Source organism: Theropithecus gelada, chromosome 1 (genome assembly GCF_003255815.1).
Source record: "Theropithecus gelada isolate Dixy chromosome 1, Tgel_1.0, whole genome shotgun sequence".
In the NCBI taxonomy this organism is placed as follows: domain Eukaryota; kingdom Metazoa; phylum Chordata; class Mammalia; order Primates; family Cercopithecidae; genus Theropithecus; species Theropithecus gelada.
The window spans coordinates 197,661,075-197,683,054 of NC_037668.1; the positions used below are offsets into that span (position 1 = coordinate 197,661,075).

The 21,980-nt window shown below is 42.5% G+C and overlaps 1 protein-coding gene across 3 annotated transcripts in view; it reads left to right on the forward strand.

The window, feature by feature from the left end:
- The window catches only part of ADCY10 (adenylate cyclase 10), a 98,101-nt gene that overhangs the window by 46,647 nt on the left and 29,474 nt on the right, over positions 1-21,980 (forward strand). For all 3 annotated transcript variants that reach the window (XM_025393747.1, XM_025393754.1, XM_025393738.1), the window contains 5 exons: positions 3,112-3,386; positions 5,055-5,191; positions 11,304-11,429; positions 13,020-13,298; positions 13,431-13,721. In XM_025393747.1, the coding sequence (XP_025249532.1) occupies positions 3,112-3,386; positions 5,055-5,191; positions 11,304-11,429; positions 13,020-13,298; positions 13,431-13,721 (1,108 nt within the window). The remainder of the gene's footprint in view (positions 1-3,111; positions 3,387-5,054; positions 5,192-11,303; positions 11,430-13,019; positions 13,299-13,430; positions 13,722-21,980) is intronic.

Sequence of the window (21,980 nt, forward strand, 5' to 3'; positions counted from 1 at the left end):
CTTTGTTGAGATATAATGTACCAAAGTAGTTACATATGCAGACTCTGTAGTCAGACCACTGAGATTTGAACCCCCAGGCCTATCACTTGCTGCCTGAGCAACCTCAAGCAGTGACTTACCCTCTCTACATTTCTGCTTTATCATCTATCAAATGGAGGAAAATAATAGTACCTAGCTCACTGAGATGTAAGTTTAAATGATTAGATTATATGTAGAAACCCTTAGAACAGTGCCTCTTTCATAAGAAACACTCAACAAGAGTTAGCTCTCTCTCTCCCAGTAATATCATGACTGTCTGCTATATATTGATCACCAAATTTATATTTCAGTCCCCACCTCTCTTATAAACACCAAAACCATATTCCTAAGAACCTTCTAGATATTCCACTTGGATGTAGTGACTCACGCTGAGTTGAGTGTCTAATGCCAAATTCATTTTTTTACTATAGTGCCCTTTCTTCCTCATCCTGACCCTGATCCTTGATTTCATTAGTAGCAAATTATGCCATTCTGCATCATTTAAAGTTATCCTTACCTTCTTTGTCACCCACATTCCCACATTTACTCACGGCCAAGTCCTACTATTTTTACCTTACAGAGTCTCTGGAATCTCCTTGTCCTCCCTTCCTATTGCCATAGTTCCAGGCTCTTATCATCTTTTCCTGGACTATTTCCATAGATTTCCAAAAAACTCTGTGCTTCACACCTCTCTGCTTCAATTCATCCTTCATATAATTCTCAGAGTATATGCAAATCACACCAACCCATACTTTATACCCTCGAAATAAGTCCCAGTGGTAACAAGATAAAAGCCAAAAGATTTCTTTTTAACCTAGAGAAATGGTGCTCATCTTTCAATGTCACCTCTTTGGTGAGAACTTCCCCAGATCACTAGACATGACTAACTCTTCTTCCACCAGGCTTCTGTAAGGCTTTGAACACATTTCTAGTTATACTATACATTCTATACTATTACGGTATATTGCCATTCATTGCTTATATATCTGTTTCTCTCTCCCTCAGGAGATCGTAAGCCTCTTTTTTTAATTTTTTTTTTTTGTGACATAGTCTTGCTCTGTCACCCAGGCTGGAGTGCAATGGTGCGGTCTCAGCTCACTGCAGCCTCCGCCTCTGAGGTTCAAGCGATTCTCCTGCCTCAGCCTCCCGACTAGCTGGGACTACAGGCACACACCACCACACCCAGCTAATTTTTGTATTTTTAGTAGAAATGGGGTTTCAGTATGTTGGCCAGGCTGTTCTCAAACTCCTGACCTCGTGATCCCCACCTCAGCCTCCCAAAGTGCTGGGATTACATGCGTAAGCCACCACACCCAGCCTGTGAGCTTCTTAAGAACAGAGTCTCTTAACATTTCTGTATCACTATTGATGAGCAATGTGCCTCATAACTGTACATAATAAATGATCGATATAAGTTTATGGCATTATATCATATTTATAATACAGCTTTCTTCTTCTCCACTTCAGGTCATAGGCAAGACAATATCAGTAGTTTCTAAATATCAGGCTTTAGACTGTTTGCATCACAAGTATTTACAAGAAGCTCCTTTAAAAATATGGATTTGTGAGTTCTAACTCTAAAGATTGAAAAACTAGGATGTGGATTGGGCCTCGGAATCTATTTAGTTGTTTACTTTTGTTGTGAAACTTTTCAGTTGGTACTGAAGCAGAATCTTGTTTGGAAACTGCTACCAAAGCTGTGTTTGATTATGTACTGACAAGTCTTTGGACCATTAACTATCTGTGTGACCCTGGGCAAGTTACTTAACCTCTCTGTGCCCAAATTTTCTCAGTAAATAGAGTCAATAGTACCACTGTATATGGATGTTGTGAGGATTAAATGAGTTAATTATGTAAAGAGTATCCTACAGTACTTGGAACATAGTAAGTACCATGTAAGTGTTGACTTTTTTTTCACATTAGAGAGAACCCAATTCCCATTTTAAATTGGAAGAAACCAGGCCAATGTTTCATTATTGAATTTATGCTTTTTTGTTCCTGCTTTGTTCTCTTCAATTTATGAATAATTCATTACCAAGGCTATCCTAAGGTTAAAACTTACATTTCTATCTCCCCATCTTTTTAAAGATACCAGTCAAAATCAAAACAATGTAGTACTTACCTCCTCATTAAACTGTTCTCAGGGCTAGGCAAAGGGCTAAGTATTTGGTGACAGAATGGGGCTGTAGGAGTAGACTTATGTATATGTGAACAAGGCAGGTTGTAACACTTTGTAATGACTGTCAAGCACAAAGAGAAAGAATGGGTTAACTCAGTCTCTTCTCAGAGGGAAACAAAAAGCAGCCATTAGCAGTCTGGAGCAGTGAGAATTGGGGAGTGGGTTTTCTCCATTGTGACACCTTACACAGTGGTGGGGCAGAGCCTGTTACATAAGTGGTTGACACTAAAACGTAGGCTCCATATTTTGTTTGAGACTGTATTCCCAGTACCTAGAACAGCACCTGACCCTCATAGATGCACAATAAATGCTTAATGAGTGAATAAATAATTCAGATTACTTAGGGAAGGGTAGTCTATGTGAGAAAAGGGACACATGATCTGTTTTTTAAGTGTAACACATACCACATTTCAAACTAGAATAGCATCAGCTGCCAGCAGGGCGAGGACTAGTTTTGTTTAACACCTAGCCCAGGGGGTGCTCAGTAAGCATGTGCTGAATATACATTGGTTGAATAAATGTCAAGTAGATTTCCCCAGGAGAATTTTATTGTTCAATAGATTAAAATGACTCATATTTAACAAACCAGTTATTTTTATGTAATGGGCACTTCAGGTGGCTTTTGTGGGTACCCCTAAAACTCCATCTATCCTCCAAATTTGCACTATCTTTACACAAGGTTTGACGAAGAGTCCATTCCAGCCAGCTCTGTCCAAATAGCCACAAATTCTAAGTTAATGGAACAAAAAATAATACAAAGTTACTGGAAAGAAAAACTTGAACTTAGTTCTTTCGCTGCATCATAAGCAAACCCGGAAACTCAATGGATACACACGCATACCCATACGTATGTAAAAAAACCCTGACATCCTATAGTGTTTCTCTTTCTCTTTCTCTTTCTGTATCTTTTCCAGACAGTGAAAGAGGAATGGATTGTTTTTATCATTCATGAGGCCCAGTTTGTGGATTCGACCTCCTGGAGATTTATGGAGAAGCTTATCCGGACTCTTCCTATCTTCATCATTATGTCCCTGTGTCCCTTCATTGACATTCCCTGTGCAGCTGCCAGTGCCATAATGAAGAACAGGAACACCACCTACATCACCGTTGGTGCAGTACAGCCTAACGACATCACCAACAAGATCTGTCTTGACCTCAATGTGAGCTGCATCCCCAAAGAACTGGACTTGTAAGTAACCTCTTTCTATTCTGAACTCTTGACATCTGCATTCATTCCCTCGGTCCAGACTTCATCAGATTTCTTAGTATGTGTTTTGATGTGCCTATTTCAGTATCTTTCCTGGCCCCACCTTTAAAAAATTTTTCTTTTCTTTTTTTTGTTTCCTTTTGAGACAGGGTCTCACTCTGTCACCCAGGCTGGAGTGTAGTGGTGCCATCATGGGTCACTGCAGCCTTGACCTCCTGGGCTCAAGCCATCCTCCTGCCTCAGCTTTCTGAGTAGCCAGAACTACAGGTGTGTACCCCTGGTAAATTTTTTATTTCTGTAGAGATGGGGTCTCACAGTGTTGCCCAGGCTGATCTTGAACTCCTGGGCTCAAGCAATCCTCCCATCTCAGCTTCCCAAAATACTGGGATTACAGGTGTGAGCCACTGTGCTTGGTCTGGTCCACCTTTTGAAGGGGCCATTCATGATGCTTGGTAGGATGGATGTTGCTCACCTTTTCCATGTTGTCTCCCTGTTACACCTTCTCCAACTTTGCTTAGTGAAAGGCTCTGTTTCCCTTTCATCATGGGGGCTATGGGTATACTTACATTAACTTGCAGTGAAGAAGAGCATTGTTATGGGCAAGTGACAGGAAAGGCAAACTGGTAAGCGTTAAAGACTATGACCTGCAACTAAGCAAGGTCTTACCTGGCTGGCAATGGTGTGGTCTGGTATTGGTGTTCTCTGTCTATGGCAGATGCGAAAGCTGACTCACTGGTGAGTGCTCTCTGAGCTTTTCAGTGGTTCCTCTCCTGGGTTTCCTTTGGGTTTTTTTGTTTGTTTGTTTTTTGTTTTTGTTTGTTTTTTAGACCTAGTTTCACTCTTGTTGCCCAGGCTGGAGTGCAATGGCACAATCTCGGCTCACCGCAACCTCCACCTCCCAAGTTCAAGCAATTCTCCTGCCTCAGCCTCTTGAGTAGCTGGGATTGCAGGCATGCCCCACTACGCCCAGCTAATTTTGTATTTTTAGTAGAGATGAGGTTTATCCACATTGATCAGGCTGGTCTTGAACTCCCGCCCTCAGGTGATCCGCCCTCCTCGGCCTCCCAAAGTGCTGGGATTACAGGCGTGAGCCACCAAGCCCGGCTCTCCTGGGGTCCTGACAGCAGTCACCTTAACAACATAGACAATGTTTCTTCTTTAGCTGGCTGTTTACAGCCCATCTTAGTATCTGCAGTGAGGTTGCCGTGCTTCTGGAAGAAAGATGTCTTGAACAAAGGCTCGTTTAAGATCACTCCAGGCACCAATTTGGCCCTCACTCTCTCTCTCTCTCTCTCTCTCCCTCCCCCTTTCTCTCTGTTTAAATTGTATAGAACATGTTTATCTTTCCAAAGCCAAAAAGATACATCCTTAGTCTTGCTTCCCTCCCTTATCCTATAGGTAACCATTTTGATTAGTTTTTGGTTTATCCTTCCAATGTCTGTTTTAAAAACTATAAATAAAGCGTGTGCACACTTATTGTATACACACAAAAGTGAAATAAAAAAACAAAGCAATGCCTCAACATTGAAAACAAACAAACAAATGAAGAATGACAAGAAATTATTTTCAAGTGATTGAGAAGACTTAAATGTTTTTCCTTCCTAAAAGATGTATCTTCAATGTAAACAGATTGCCTTGTTTTCACTACAGGTACCTGGTGGAGGGAAGCTGTGGGATTCCATTTTACTGTGAAGAATTGCTTAAAAACTTGGAACATCACAAGGTACTCGTTTTCCAACAAACGGAGTCTGAGGAAAAGACAAATAGGACCTGGAATAACCTGTTCAGTAAGTCCTGCAGTGATGGTTCTTTCTTACTCTGTTTTGCCTAACTTAAGTTTTCATTCAGAGAAGGTAGCAAAAATGGGCTATTCCACAGGCTGCTTCCTGTAGAGTCAGAGGGTTCTGGGGAGCCAGGAATTATTGGATCTGATATTCCAGATTGTAAGATAACTTAACATTGCCTGGGACTCACTGGACTTGGCTAAAGATTGTATAACCATGGCTGGGCGCGGCAGCTCACGCCTAAATCTCAGCACTTTCGGAGCCCGAGGCGGGCAGATCACTTGAGGTCAGGAGTTCAAGACCAGCCTGGCCAACATGGTGAAACCCCATCTGTACTAAAAATACAAAAATTAGCCAGGTGTGGTGGTGGGCGCCTGTAATCTCAGCTACTCAGGAGGCTGAGGCAGGAGAATCTCTTGAGCCTGGGAGGTGGAGGTTGCAGTGAGCTGAGATTGCACCACTGCACTCCAGCCTGGGCAACAGAGTGAGACTCTGTCCCAAAAAAAAAAAAAAAAGTAACTATAGTAGAAATGAAAGGACACTGACAAATCTTAAGGCCCAGAACTGAAGGGCCACTTTGATGTTATTTTCAAAAAGCTTTTCCTTTTTTGCCAGAGGTAAAATTTCTAGTATGAAGTGAGTTATCAACAAAGATCCCGTGCTACACAGATATACACGGGGATGAAATGTGAAGTGATGGCATGAAGGAGGCCAGTTGGAATTTTTAGGAAAATAATTTTATTGCAGGGAGAAGGGTGGGGGCCAGAGAATACAAGTTGGAAAGTAGAGAATTAAGGCTAGATAGAACAGGCTTTAAGTGGGACTTTTTTTCTTTGCACTCCCTTGGTGTTTCTGAGTTGCTAGATTCTTCAGCTCTAAGTCTCGGACATGTGAGGCAAAAAGAAAGCCCTGCCATGGGACCCACTGCCACGTTTTTCCTTGGATCCTAAGGTCCCTAGCTGGTCTGACTTCTCTCCACCTTCAGTGTCATCTTCTGTTTGTTTTACACATAATGTCTAGGGGTTTTAATTATATTCAGCAGGAGGAATAGGGAAAAGCATACCAACTCTCTCTTCCTGGAATCGGAAGCCTCTTCATTTTTTTGTGACTCAAATTAAGTGATAAGATGATTTAACAGCGATAAGCACAACGTGTATTAATATTACTAAACCTAGAGGGTCAAAACTTATTCCTCTGCGACTGAATTTAAAGACAAGAATATAGATGTGAGATCAGTGTCATGTCGAGGTGAATATGGTGCAATAAAGGACTTATGGTGCTGCTGTCTCTATGTAGCAGGATAGAAAATCACCACCTAAAGGTGACAACGAGGGACATTTCACAAAAAAGATTCCTCTTGCTTCCTAAAAACCCCTGCCTCCTGGGTGAATGAATGATGCTCAGATGTCCCTATCCATGTTTCAGTCTGTGCTGCATCTGTTGCCTCTCACTTCTTGTTCAATAGTATGACTACAGGACCATGTGGCCCCCGAGGGCACATCTGTAGGAGAAATGAGACAGATGGTTGTCTGAGAGAACAGGGCAAAGTTCCAACTTTTTTTTTTTTTTTTTTTGAGACTGAGTCTGGCTCTGTCGCCCAGGCTGGAGTGCGGTGGCCGGATCTCAGCTCACTGCAAGCTCCGCCTCCCGGGTTCACGCCATTCTCCTGCCTCAGCCTCCCGAGTAGCTGGGACCACAGGCGCCCGCCACTTCGCCCGGCTAGTTTTTTGTATTTTTTAGTAGAGACGGGGTTTCACCGTGTTAGCCAGGATGGTCTCGATCTCCTGACCTCGTGATCCGCCCGTCTCGGCCTCCCAAAGTGCTGGGATTACAGGCTTGAGCCACCGCGCCCGGCCCAACTTTTTTTTTTTAAGGAGCAAGAAACATAAGCTTGCTTTTTAAGGAAAGATCAATTTTTTTTTTTTTTCTGGATGATTGTGATGCAAAAATAGAGAAGATTTTCTCTGGCCAAATTAGTTTTAAAGATGATAATGGATCATTATATCAATAATGACTGCTATGATCATTATTTTAGACTAAATAATTCCATTATAATGATATTAAGATGTCAATGGATTAAAGGAAAGTGATATGTAAATATAAATACTGCGGAGTAAATATTATTTCTGAATTTTATACATTTGTTTACTTTGTTTATTTGTTCAATAAATATTTATGTAGTATCTGTTATGAGCTTTTTTTTTTGAGACAGCGTCTCACTCTGTTGTCCAGGTTGGAGTGCAGTGGAGCGATCTCAGCTCACTGCAATCTCCGACTCCTGGACTCAAGCAATTCTCCTGTCTCAGCCTCCCGAGTAGCTGGGATTACAGGCATGCGCCACTACTGCCCAGCTAATTTTCGTATTTTCAATAGAGACAGAGTTTTGCCATGTTGGCCAGGCTGGTCTTGAACTCCTGACCTCAAATGATCCACCTGCCTCAGCCTCCCAAAGTGCTGGGATTACAGGTGTGAGCCACTGTGCCTGGCCCTGTTATGAGCTTTTTAAAACATAATCAGGTGTCTTCTCTATTTAAAACCCTTTAGTGTCTTTTGTGTCTTAATTTTTAAAAATTGAAATTAAGGAGAGATTCTGGTTACACAATGTTGTGAATGCACTACAGGCCGCTGAATTGTATACTTTAAAATAATTAATTGCATGTTAGCTGAATTTCAGTTCAATTAAAAAAATAAATATGATACATAATCCTGGACTGGATCCTATACTGGAAGAAAAGAGAATGTTAAAGGATATTTTTTGGTCAATTCACAAAATTGGGATACGGACAGTAGACTAAAGTATTGTATCAATGTTAAATTTCTTTTTTTTTTTTTTTTGAGACACTCTGTCGCCCAGACCGGAGTGCAGTGGCACGATCTTGGCTCACTGCAGCCTCCGCCTCCTGGGTTCAAACAATTCTCTGTCTCAGCCTCCCGAATATCTGGGATTACAGGCAACTGCCACCACACCTGGCTAATTTTTTTTTTTTGCATTTTTGGTAGAGACCGGGTTTCACCACCTTGGCCAGGCTGGTCTTGAACTCCTGAACTTGTGATCCACCCGCCTCGGCCTCCCAAAGTGCTGGGATTACAGGCGTGAGCCACTGAGCCTGACCAATGTTAAGTTTCTTGAAGGTGATAACTATACTCTAGTTATATAAGAGAGTGTTGGCCAGGTGCAGTGGCCCACACCTGTAATCCCAGTTCTTTGGGAGCCTGAGGGGGCCAGATCGCTTGAGCCCAGGAGTTTGAGACCTTCCTGGACAACATGACAAAAACCCATCTCTACTAAAAATACAAAAATTAGCAGGGTGTGGTGTTGCACGCCTGTAGTCCCAGCTACCTGGGAGGCTGAGGTGGGAGGATTGCTTGAGCCAGGGAGGTTGAGGCTGCAGCAAGCTATGATCACGCCTCTCCACTCCAGTCTGGGCAATAGGAGTGAGACCCTGTCTCAAAAAAACAAAACAAACAAAGAGTGTCAATATTTTTAGAAAATACAGAGTTAAGTATTTGGGAGTATAGGGTGTGATGTGTGTGACTTATATTCAAATGCTTCAGAAAAATACTACACCTAGAAGGAACCTAGGATATAGTAAATGGGGCAAAGGCTGACAACAGGCGAACCTGAGTAAAGAGTACATTCTGTGTATCACCCTTTTATTTATGTCACACAATTGAATTACATTATGAGATTATCCTATTCATGTATTTATCTATTGTTTAATGTTTGTCTCCCATTAGAATGTGAGCTTCATGAGCCAGGGAGTCTTGTGCTCTCCTGAATCCCCAATCCTAGGAAAATTCCTAGCACCTAGAGGCAATCAGTTAATACTGGCTGAGTGATGGAAAAAATGGTTGTCTCAGTGCGAGGTCCTGAAAGGGGAAATAAGCATAAAAGAGCAGGGACCACATCATACCCTTGAGCCCCACTCTCCTACTCCCAATACATACACATACCCACACACACACACACACACACACGGCCCCCTTTTTGGTATGCTATCCTCCCTTGGCTTCCCTGACCCCACACTCCTCCTGTTCCCCTCTCTCACTAGTCATCAGATGCTTCTTGGCTCTCTCCCTGGGTCTACTCCTCTTGGGACATTCTTCAAGTTCTATCCTTAACCCTCTCCTTTTGCTAGCTTGCCAGAATTAGAAACAACTCTTTGCCCAGTTGTTTTCATTTACTCATCTATTTCTCAGCCTTCGTGTGTGTGTCGAACCCTAACCTCACCCTTAGTTCCACACCCATATTTCCAATTGCCCACTGAACTATTCCACAGATTCCCTTAAACTTAATCAATCTAAAACTTCATGCATTATCCTCCCTCCTCAACCACCCCTCCTTCTGTACTCCATGTCTCTGTCACTTCTATCACTGTCTTGCTTAGGCCCCATTTCCTCCATGTCTTTAGTATTTGCTTTCTCCTTGCTGAATCACTTACCTGGTTCTATCCATCCTCACTTCTTGACATTCCATTATTATAACTCCTTACATAGTCTTCCCTGTCCTGGTCTTGCACCTTTTCCATATGCTGCTTCCAGTGCTACCTCCCTAAATATGACTGGTTGGATTACTAATATCTCCTCTTCAGAAATCTGTGATCTTTCCCTCTTGTCTATAAAGTCCAGTCTTCATATTATGGTGTTTAATGCCCTCCATGCTGTGCTCCCAAACTAGCTCTCTGAACACGTCCCCACGTCCCCCACATAGCACTTTAGCATTCCAGCCCCTGCACTTTAGCCACGCTGGGCCACTCCATTCCCCTAACTCACTAAGTACTCTGAGGTTCCCATGCCTTTGCATTGGCCTCTCCTCCACTTTCTGCTTAGAATATCTCTTCATCCTTCAAGGATCAAAGTACTTCCTCCTCTATCAAGCCTTTCTGAATCCACCAAGTCTGATTTAATTGTTATTTTCTGTTCCCACAACATGCTACTCTTTGCTCTTTAGCTCTTAAGTCACTCATCCTGGTGTTATAATTGGTTACTTATATATCTGTCTCCATAGATTTCTAAGCCCCTTGAGGGCCGGAAGCATGTGTTATTCACGTTTATAGCCTTCACTGGATATGATGCACAGAAAGTCCTTAATAAATATGTCCTGCATTGATGTGAACTCTGGTGCTTACTGTTTGTGTCCAGTCACACGGCACTCATGTACTGCCTGGCAGTCCAGCTCTTTGCGTACATGACTTAGAGCTCTAGGAAATAAGGAACTTGGTTGCGTTCACCTTCCTATTTCCACCTCACCTAGCATAGTCTTGCAGCTATCAAGGACTGCATGAATGGCTCAAGGGACAGAAAAATAATGCATTTTGGAGTACTAGGAAACCAAATTACTAGGCACATTTACTATTCAAACTTCACCAATTAAAATATCTCTTTCTGATGTAGCCATGTCCTAATTAGAGTACAGTGCCTCACAGAATGTGTTTGTATCTGAGTGTGGGTATGTAAATGTATACATACAAATACATGTTTCTGTATACTGTAATACATTCTGATAATCTGACTGTGAATCAAATGTTTGTAAAGCCTTATATCCTATGGAAGACATCAATAGTGCCAGTTCCTTTGGTTGGGCAGGGTTGACAGAGGGAGACAAAACATTTTTGAGTACATCTAGATTTTCATTAATCAGTTTTACTTAGAACAAGGTTTCCAGCAGCCTCGTGCAGTGTGGCTCATACCTGTAATCCCAGTACTTTGGGAGGCCGAGGCAGGCGGATCACTTGAGGTCAGGAGTTTGAGACCAGCCTGGCCAACATGGTGAAACCCCATGTCTACAAAAATTAGCCAGGCATGGTGGTGGGCGGCTGTAATCCCAGCTACTTGGGAGGCTGAGGCAGGAGAACCTCTTGAACCTGGGAGGCAGAGGTTGCAGTGAGCCAAGATCGCGCCACTGCACTCCAGCCTGGGCGACAGTGAGAGACCCTGTCTCAAAAAAACAAAAAACAAAACAAAACCAAAAAAAGGTTTCCAGAATATTTGGTGAGCCAATATACATCTCTGCGCACTCTCCCTCACATGAAATCCATCTCAAAGTTCATTGGAAAATCAGACCTTATAAGACAGACTAATGACTCAACTTTTCTTCCCTTTTATACCCCTGTAGAGTATTTCATTAAGCCAATAGAGAGGTTAAACATGGTTACTCTCCAAAGTGATGAGGAAAGTGAAGTCTGTCACCTCGCAAGTGGTGTCAGACTGAAAAACCTGTCACCTCCAACATCATTAAAAGGTAAGAAAATCTGACCAGGCGCGGTGGCTCACGCCTGTAATCCCAGGACTTTGGGAGGCTGAGGCGGGCAGATCACAAGGTCAGGAGTTCGAGACCAGCCTGGCCAACATGGTGAAACCCCGTCTCTACTAAAAATACAAACAAATTAGCCAGGCACACGCCTATAATCCCAGCTACTTGGGAAGCTGAGGCAGGAGAACTGCTTGACCCCGGGAGGCGGAGGTTGCAGTGAGCCACTGCACTCCAGCCTGGGTGACAGAGTGAGACTCCATCTCAAAAGAAAAAGAAAAGAAAAGAAAAGACAGAAAAGAAAATCTGACCTGGCATTTATTTTCTAGTCCCTAAACTTCACTTTGGTTTTCTCTAGGATGTCTGTTTTTAAAACGAAAAAGAAAAACAGCAACACAGGTTGTTTGTGTGTTTGTTCTGTACTGCCTGAAGCAGGGAGAAGGCTCCAGGGTAGGCCTGGCTTTTTTCCTAATTAAGAGCCATCTTTCCACCTGTGTATATTCTGGAATCTGCATAAAAGAATGAAATATTGTACATTTTCAATTAAACAGAAACCAAATAATGAGGGAGGAAATCTAATACTGAGATACTTCCTGCCATCCACTTTTATGAGAAATAAATGACAAACAAGAGTTTATATGAAAGACATATTATTGGCCAGGTGCGGTGGCTCACTCCTGTAATCCCAGCACTTTGAGAGGCTGAGGCGGGCGGATCACTTGAGGTTGGGAGTTCGAGAGACCAGCCTGACCAACATGAAGAAACCCCGTCTCTACTAAAAATACAAAAAAAAATTAGCCTGGCATGGTGGCGCATGCATGTAATCCCAGCTACTTGGGAGGCTGAGGCAGGAGAATTGCTTGAACCAGGGAGGCGGAGGTTGCAGTGAGCCAAGATCGCGCCATTGCACTCCAGCTTGGGCAACAAGAGCGAGATGGAACAAAAAAAAAAAGACTTGCTTAGTTTCTACTGTGTTTTTTGGGCAAGTTGAGAAGTTCTAATTTTGTCCCTAACAGAAGGACATCCTGGTCAAAATGTCCAGAAAGCCATGTGAGCTACGATATTCAAGCTTAGATGAAACGTTGGGATAGGAGCTGTGAACTTTCTGACAATTGGTCATGACACGGAGATGATAATGTATGTCATGAAAAGACATAAATTTCCAGGGCAGATTGAGAGAAAAATTTCCAGCAGAAAGGGGAGCCAGAGAAGAAGATACAGAAGGACCAGCTGAGGAAGTCAACTGGCAGGGCCTGCTCCTTCTGACAATAGTGATTACAATGTCTTCTCCTCTCCTCACACACGCTTGTCAAACTTTAGCACAAAATCAGAACACCATGAAATCGATCTTAATTTTGTCAGGTCATTGTGCCATGTGTCTTTCCAGGCCATAAGCCTGCATCTTTAGTACTCTCAGCACAAGTGCTATCCACAAATTAGGTACTAAACAAATACTTCTTTTGACTTAGCTTAACTGAGTTTCTTTCAACAAGAACTGTAGAGCAGGATGGTTGTATCAAATACAGCATATTTGATAAAGACAAATAACTAGTTTTCTACTGTGTGATCTTCTACCTGCAGAAATCTCTCTGATCCAGCTGGATAGCATGAGCCTTTCCCACCAAATGCTGGTGAGATGTGCTGCCATCATTGGCCTGACCTTCACCACCGAGTTGTTGTTTGAGATTCTCCCCTGTTGGAATATGAAGATGATGATCAAGGCCCTGGCAACCCTAGTGGAATCTAACATTTTTCATTGTTTCCGGAATGGCAAGGAGCTTCAAAATGCCCTGAAACAGAACGATACCTCATTTGAGGTGCACTATCGCTCCTTGTCTCTGAAGCCCAGTGAAGAGATGGGTGAGTAGCACCTGGAGTGACTTAGCTTCCTCTTAAGGACCCATCTAGATCAAATAATTGACCTGTGTTAGGTAGAAGGGGCTGATCTGTTGCCCACTGCCTGGCTGAAAAAACGCTTTTTGCTCTCTCCAGATCACGGTGAAGAGGAAGAGCTTCGTGAACTGGAGAATGAGGTGATCGAGTGCCACAGGATTCGATTCTGTAGCCCTGTGATGCAGAAAACAGCCTACGAGCTGTGGCTCAAGGACCAGAGAAAAGCCATGCACTTGAAATGTGCCCGCTTTTTAGAAGAAGATGCCCACAGGTGTGACCACTGCCGAAGCAAGGACTTCATTCCCTATCATCACTTCACAGTGAATATTCGGCTCAACACTTTAGACATGGATGCCATTAAAAAGATGGCTACGTCTCATGGATTTGGAAGTAACCTACCTCATTTTTAAATTATCCTAACTGTTCTTGGGAAATCTAGAGACTAAGATCTAGAAGGAGTGGGTGTGGACCTTGAGGGCTTCAAGTCCCATAAGCGGCTTGGGCACAAAGAATGATGAGACTTCAGCAGCCTAGGCCAATGGTGAAGAGAAGAGTAAGGGAATGTATCTGTATTGAGTCTAGTGAACCAATCTCACTATAACTGTCAGGGATGATTTGGGGATAGGGGCTCTGGCAAAATGGGGTGTGACCAGAACTTAAACTAAAATATCCCACTTAATTCACACCAAAGGATGGAATCCAAAGGGGGGTACAATCTGACATGATGACATGGTGTTTCTTGGCAGATAAGAATATTATTGCTTTGTTGGTCTAGTTTGAAACAGGTTCCAGTGGGACAAGAATATGATTGAGAGAGAATTAGCCAGGGTTAAGCAGGTCAGGGCTCCAGAAAAGAGAGCTTGGTTTCAGGGCAGGAATTCAAGACCATCTGAGAAGCAAATTTAAAAAGTTACAAACCAATAACACCAATCAGCTATGTGATCTGAGAAAACATAGCAGAGGATTTGAGGGATGTAAGGACCCAAAGATTCAGTCACTGCGGGCATGATGGGTGTCAGACATAGAGCTATAATACCAATTCTAGCCCCCATTCATGGTGGCCAGGGAGCTCCTAACGGGCTGTCTACCCTAGTCAGAGGACCTTGGTGATTATGGCTAAATCTGGTTGGGAAATCAGAGGCTACAAGTAGAGGACTCCTATCTTATAAGGATATTAAAAATCAGGAAGAAATGTATCTAAAGTGTCTAGCACATAGCAGGTGCAAAATAAATTTTTTTTTCTCATTCGTTCTCTATTTCATGTGCATTCTCAGTGGATCCTCGTATTAACCTTTTAAGGTTGATGAGGGTTATTTTCATTGTGTAGATTTTTTAAATTGTGGTTCTGGAAGCTTAAGTAACTTACCCAATACCACAGAATGAGTGACAGGCTTTATTCAATCTGCCATCAGTCTAATTCCTAAGTTCATCCTCTGCTCATTATACCTGAGCTCCCCCAAAGGTGGGGTTGGACTTTTAGGTAATACTTGCCAGAAGATAGGAAGTTCATAGACACAGCATGAAGTAGAAATCAAGAGAGTGAGAAAGTTGCAGCTTTGCACAGTGGGACAAGCATGTTGTTGAAACTGCACTCACACTAGTCCATCTCCCTTTTTGGAAGGCAGGAATCAGGCTGTAAGTTCAGAGCTTTAAGATCTGAACTATGAAGATTTCCAGTCCTCTGAAAACTTGAGTACAAAGAGGATAACAGGGCCGGGCACGGTGGCTCAAGCCTGTAATCCCAGCACTTTGGGAGGCCGAGACGGGTGGATCATGAGGTCAGGAGATCGAGATCATCCTGGCTAACACGGTGAAACCCCGTCTCTACTAAAAAAATACAAAAAACTAGCTGGGCGAGGTGGCAGGCGCCTGCAGTCCCAGCTACACGGGAGGCTGAGGCAGGAGAATGGCGTAAACCCGAGAGGCGGAGCTTGCAGTGAGCTGAGATCCGGCCACTGCAGTCCAGCCTGGGCGACAGAGCAAGACTCCGTCTCAAAAAAAAACAAAAAACAAAAAACAAAAAAACCAAAGAGGATAAGACTTCAGCAGTAGTCTCACCCTCACTGGGTCAAGGAAGATGTCAGGGGAATGTACACCTACCTGAGTTTAGTTCTATTACTCGTATGTATTAAATTCTCTCTCATCTGTTATATTTTTACAAAATTGGTAATATCATTATTATTATCATCACAAAAATGGTATGTGTGTAACATGATGTTGAAATTGAAATTTGTGCCAGAGCACCAAGATACAGTGAATGCTGCAATTCAAACCGAGGCAGTGGATATACAGAATTTACAAAGGAAATAGCTGAGAATCAATTATAATCTTGGATCCTTTGCCCAGATGTAAGACATAGAAATGAGGAAGAGTGTGTAGAGGGCTAGGATTTGTGAAGAGCTCTCTTTGGTGAGAACTGATGAGGTGCTGTGTGCCTTCCTCAAGTGGGTTGTTTACTTCATCACCTCAAGCCTAGTGAGGTGTCTTCCTTAGAATCAGAGGACATAGAACCCTGGGGCCTGCCTCCTGCCTAAGAAGGCTGAAGTGGCCTGTGGCTGCATTGGGATCAAGCTGCCATCCCAGACTGTGGGAAAGGATGTGTGAGGGTTTCTCATGGATCAGATAAAACCCACCTGGGAGAAAGAGCAGGACTGGAACCATTTTAAGTTCTTCCCAGAGTGCCCTTGGGAGGGTGAGAAGACCCTTGGGTGTGGACTGCTAGAATGAGACAGGGGTAAGGGGGGCAGACTGTGGAGCACTGAGAAGATGTGCTGCCTGAATTAAGGAAGCTTTAGTGAAGGATCCCACACAGGGCCCTATTCAAAGAACCAATGAAAATATCAGTAGGAGATGAAATGATGGAAAGAGATGAGGGAAAGGGAAAAGAAGAATATTCGACTGTGGGGGGTCAGTGAGTCATACACATACACACACACATACACGCACATACATATACATAGATGTATTTTTTGGTAGACTGATGTTTTATTTGGGGGGATAAAATAAGCTAAAATACGCTGACGGCTAGAAGACAGGTCAGTTTGAGCAGCTGGCCTTTAGCAGGCTGACTGTGGTCATCAAAGCAAACAATTTCAGTTATTTGCAGATTTTCCAATCAACTGGCAGTTCAGTTCTGGAGCATATGTGACCAAATGTCTCTGAATAATGTCTGCTGGTAGCCCTTCCATCAGCACCTCCAGCTGAGTGAGGCCAAAGCTCTACTATTTCTCCTATCAGAATTTTTCACCTGTTCAGAAGGCTATCGACTAGACAAACTGTAGAGACTTTGTAAATTCCCTAAATGTTGTATCCTAAAACAGTAATCCCATGGCCCACCGTCGCACACACCTTCAGTAGTTCCAGTCAGGGGCAAACATTTTTAATTTAGCTATTCTTTCTAGTCGTTACCTCCATATACTAAATGGTATATTAATATTGCTTTTATTGATTTTTTAAAAAATCAAATTCTGACATCTGTTTTCTGGCTATGGCAGATGAGGATTTAACTCTGTTACACCACTCCTCGGCCCCTCTACCCTATATTGTCATATAACTGGCATTAGATAAGTCAGTGAAGTGTTTACATTATTAAGACTATGTAAATGTTGTCCATTACAAACCAAGTAATATACTGTGAATAGATTTCTTAACAAATGTTTATTTTTCCTAGAGTTACTAGGAAACTTTTTTTTTTGCAATGTCTTCCTTAAAACATCCTGCTTCCATCTATCCTAGACAGATAGATACTCTGTCTATCCATTATCCCTGAATCTCCCAAAGTGTGGAGTATAACCTTTAGGCAATACCAGTCAAGGACATAATTGGGACCAAGTGTGGTGGCTCACGCTTGTAATCCCAGCACTTTGGGAAGCTGGGGTGGAAGGATCACTTGAAGCCAGGAGTTCAAGACCAGCCTGGACAACAAACTGAGACTCTGTTTCTACAAAAAACTAAAAATAAGAAAATTAGCTAGGCATGGTTGCGCACATCTATAGTCCCAGTTTCTCAGGAAGTTGAGGTGGGAGGATCTCTTGAGCCCAGGAGTTCAAGGATGCAGTGAGCCGTGATCATGGCCACTGCTCTCCCCAAAAGGGGAAAAAAAGACATAATTGGAGGAGATTCAGGGCCACTGCATTACGTGTGAATCAGATAGGGAGGAAGCTGGTAGCTGGTTCCCTTTCAATTCTCTTTTGATCCTCATGTCCTTCTTAAGAACTGTTATTTTCTAAGTCTTGATTCATTCCAACGATTTACCCTCCTGGGCATTCCCTTCAGCTTCTTCCACCTATTTCATCAATGACTACTCTTCTCACTCCTTTATCTTCTACAGATATGTTGAACTTTCACTTTCATTCAGCGTTTCATTTACTCATTCCACAATTATTTATTGGGTTCCTACTATGTGCCAGGCACTGCTTACTGTTCTAGGCATCTGAACAAAACAGCATCAGTGTTTTGCATCAGTGAACAAAACAGCATTCTGTTGGGGCAAAGTAGACAGTGGAGAACAAAAACATAATAAAGAAGTAAATTTCTGGGTGCAATGGCTCATGCCTATAATCCCAGTGGCTTTGGAGGCTTGAGGCCAAGGGTTCAAGACCAGCCTGGGCAGGAGAGCAAGACCCCATCTCTTAAAAAAAAATTAGCCAGGTGTGATGGCTTGTGCCTGTAGTCCCAGCTACTCAATAGTATTGCTTGAGGCCGAAAGTTTGAGACTGCAGTAAGCCATGTTCACCCTACTATACGCCAGCCTGGGTGACAGAGCAAGACCCCAACTCTTAGAAAGAAAGAAAGAAAGAAAGAAAGAAAGAAAGAAAGAAAGAAGAAAGAAAGAAAGAAAGAAAGAAAGAAAGAAAGAAAGAAAGAAAGAAAGAAAGAAAGAAAGAAAGAAAGAAAGAAAGAAAGAAAGAAAGAAAATAGTATAAGTGATAAATCCCATGGAGGAAACAGAAAAGAATGTTGGGTAGGACAAGGAAGATAAGGAGCGCAGAGTCATTTGGGTGCCTTCACTGCAGAGCAAGATTCATGTAAAGACAGAGGAAGTGAGGGATTTTGCTGTGTGAGTGGCTGAGGAAGACTATTCTAGGCAGACGGGTAGCTAAGTGACCCTAAGACAGAAGCGTGGCCCTTCCATCCTATACATGTGGAATTTATACTTTCAGAGATCATTTTATTCTTACCAAGCACAGTGGCTCACCTGTAATCCCAGCATTTTGAGAGGCTGAGACAGGTGGATTGCTTGAGCTCGAGAGTTCAAGACCAGCCTGAAAAGCATGATGAAACCCCCCTCCACAAAAAATACAAAAAATTAGCTGGGTGTGGTGGCAGGCGCCTGTAGCCCCAGCTACTCAGCAGGGTGAGGTGGGAAGATCCCTTGAGCCAGGGAGGTTGAGGCTGCAGCGAGCTATCGTGCCATTGCACTCCAGCCTGAGCAACAGAGCAAGGCCCTGTCTCAAAAAAAAAAAAAAAAAAAAATCATTTTATTCTCACTTAGTTAGCTAAATGTCCTGAACTTGGGGAGATAGAAGATAAACCCAAGAGGTAGTCTGACATCTTGAACCTAAAGTCTTATTTTTAGTTATTTGAAACCATAAGGTGGGCAGGTGATATCTTTGCTTTCCTCTTTTCTTTTGAGAACCTACAGGCATTTTGTATCTTTTTTCTTTTGATTTTTACAGATTCTCCTTGTAGTAGGAAACTCTTAATATAGCATCTCCTTTGTAAATAAAAAAATGAGAATCAAAAATAATATGATTCTGGTTGGGCACAGTGGCTCATGCCTGTAATCACAGCACTTGGGGAGGCCGAGGTGGGGGGATCACAAGGTCAGGAGATCGAGACCATCCTAGCTAACACGGTGAAACCCCATCTCCACTAAAAATACAAAAAATTAGCCAGGCATGGTGGCAGGCACCTGTAGTCCCAGCTACTTGGGAGGCTGAGGCAGGAGAATCACTTGAATCTGGGAGGCGGAAGTTGTAGTGAGCTGATATCGTGCCACTGCAGTCCAGCCTGGGTGACAGAATGAGACTCCATCTCAATAAAAAAAGAAAAGAAAAGAAAAGAAAATATAAAATTAGCCAGGCGTGGTGGTGCGGCCCTGTAATCTCAGCTACTAGGGAGGCTGAGGCACGAGAATCACTTGAACTCAGGGGGCAGAGGTTGCAGTGAGCCAAGATCGCACCACTGTGCTCCAGACTAGGCAACAGAGTGAAACTCCATCCAAAAAAAAAAAAAAAATAGTTATAATAATATGATTCACCCAAGCAATAAATGACATAATGACAAAGAGCATACTTTGTACGCCCTGACTCTGTTTGCTTTATCTATCCAATCTTCGCATTCCATTTTATCACCATTACAATTTATTTATTTATTTATTTTGAGACAGAGTCTTGCTCTGTTGCCCAGGCTGGAATGTAGTGGCATGATCTGGGCTTACTGCAGTCTCAAACTTCCAGGCTCAAGCCATCCTCCAACCTCAGACTCCCAAGTAGGTGGGACTGCAGGCACATAACACCACATGCCGCTAATTTTTTCTTCTTCTTCTTTTGTTTTTTTTGTAGACAGGTCTTGCCATGTTGCCCAAGCTGGTCTCAAACTCCTGGACTCAAATGATCCTCCCACCTCAGCCTCCCAAAGTGTTGAAGTGTTGGGATTATAGGGATGAGCCACTGTGCCTGGCCACCATTACAATTTTAAACATAAAGTGTTGAAGGAGGAATAGCATTTTCATTTTACTAATTGACTTATTTTCAACAAATGTGCATGTATGCAACAAACATTTATTAAGCATCTACCCTGTGCCAGGAAGTGACCTAGATATTTGGACCATAGTAGTGAAAAATGATAGACATTTATTATTAATTTTTATTTTATTATTAATGATAGACATGTCTATTCTCATAAATTTGAATTTTAATGGCAGCTGACAGACAATGAAGAGATTAAGCAATAGAATCTTCAAGGGGCCTTGTAGACTTTGATAAATAGTCTAAATTTCAGTCTAAGTGAATTGGAACACATTAGAAATATATCAGTTAGAATGAGTATTGGCTGCATATGATAAGGACCTAGCTAGTGTGGCTTAAATTTATTTATTATCAAATGTATTATATTTATGTATTTCTCATGTAAAAGGCTTGTCTCATCACTGGGACTAGTATGGCGGCTTCATGATCATCAGGGACCTTGGTCCAAAACGGCTGCTGAGGCTCCAGCCAGCACATTTAATGCCAGAAGGAGAAAGAAGCCAAAACATGAAAGGATGTCCCCTCCCTTTTAAAGGATCTTCTAAAAGTCCTACCCAGTATTTCCTCTTACATCCCATTGATCAGAACCTAGTCACATGTCTATATCCAGTTGCAAGGGAAGCTGAAGAATTTCGCTGTCCAGAATAACATTGAATTCTATTACTAATGAGAAAAGGGACAATGGAGATAGAGATGGGAAACCGGCAGTTCCTGCCACAGAGATCTGAATCATACTTTTTAAATGGTACTGCCTTCTCTACAGAAAAAGATTGAAAAGGATAGGAATAGAAGGGAGATTAGTTTTATACAGTTGTCCAGGTAAAATTTTGGTGGTGGACCAGGATGGTGCTGTAGTGAAGATGGACAGAAGACGATGGATTCAGATATGTTTTTGGGTATGGTCAACGGGACTTTCTGATGGACTGAGTAGGGATGGGGGTAAGAGAAAGAAAATAATCAAGGATCTTGTGCAGGTTTTTGCCTTGAGAAAAGGGATATATGGCAGTGATGCTTACTAAGATAGGAAAAGTTGTAAGTGGGTATAAGTTTCTGGAGGAGAGATTAAAGAGTTTCTGTTTGAATCATGTTAATTTTGAAATACCTATTACACATTCAAGTGGCAGTTGCCAAGGTGGTGTTTGAATATATGGGTCTGTAGTTAAAGTAGATGTCAAGGCTTAGATTTATAAAATGGAAATCCATTAGCATATGAATGTAATTAAAAGTCATGGGCAGATGAAACTGCCTAGGGAGAAATTGTGAATGGAGAATGGAGCCCAGGACCAAACTGAGGTTTACCAACATTTAGAATGTTGGTAGAAGAACAGAAGCCAATTAAGTGGGCAACCAATTCCCTTATAACACACAAAGCAATGTGTGCTAAAAGAATGAGTGAAAAGAGAGAGTGGTCGCTTGTATTAAATGCTGCTGAGAGGTAATCAAGTGCAGACAAAGATGTAGCCTTTGGATTTGACAACATGGTGGCCACAGGTAACTTTAACAAGAGCAGTTTTAGAGAACTAGGGGGACAGGGTCATAATTCAATATATTCAGCTGCTAGTCACTAAGGAATCAATAAATAGTAATCTAGGAGAAGAGGTGGCCAAATTAATCTCTATGCAGTGCAATAAGGATTATGATACAGGTCTGCACAGGGTTGATGGGCACACAGGAGTTGGGGTACTTATCTATGGGGTACTTACGTATGGGGGCAAGGGCACAGAGGGGCTTTCAGAAGAAGGTGATAACTTCTTAGATGTTCAAACTGCATCTATAAGATGTATGGAGTGATGCATTAGCCTAGGAGCCAGAAAACCTAAGTTCTAGTCCTACATCCACCACTAACAGTTATATGAGACGAGCTCCTTCCCCTCTCTGGGATTCTTTCCTCTGCCTG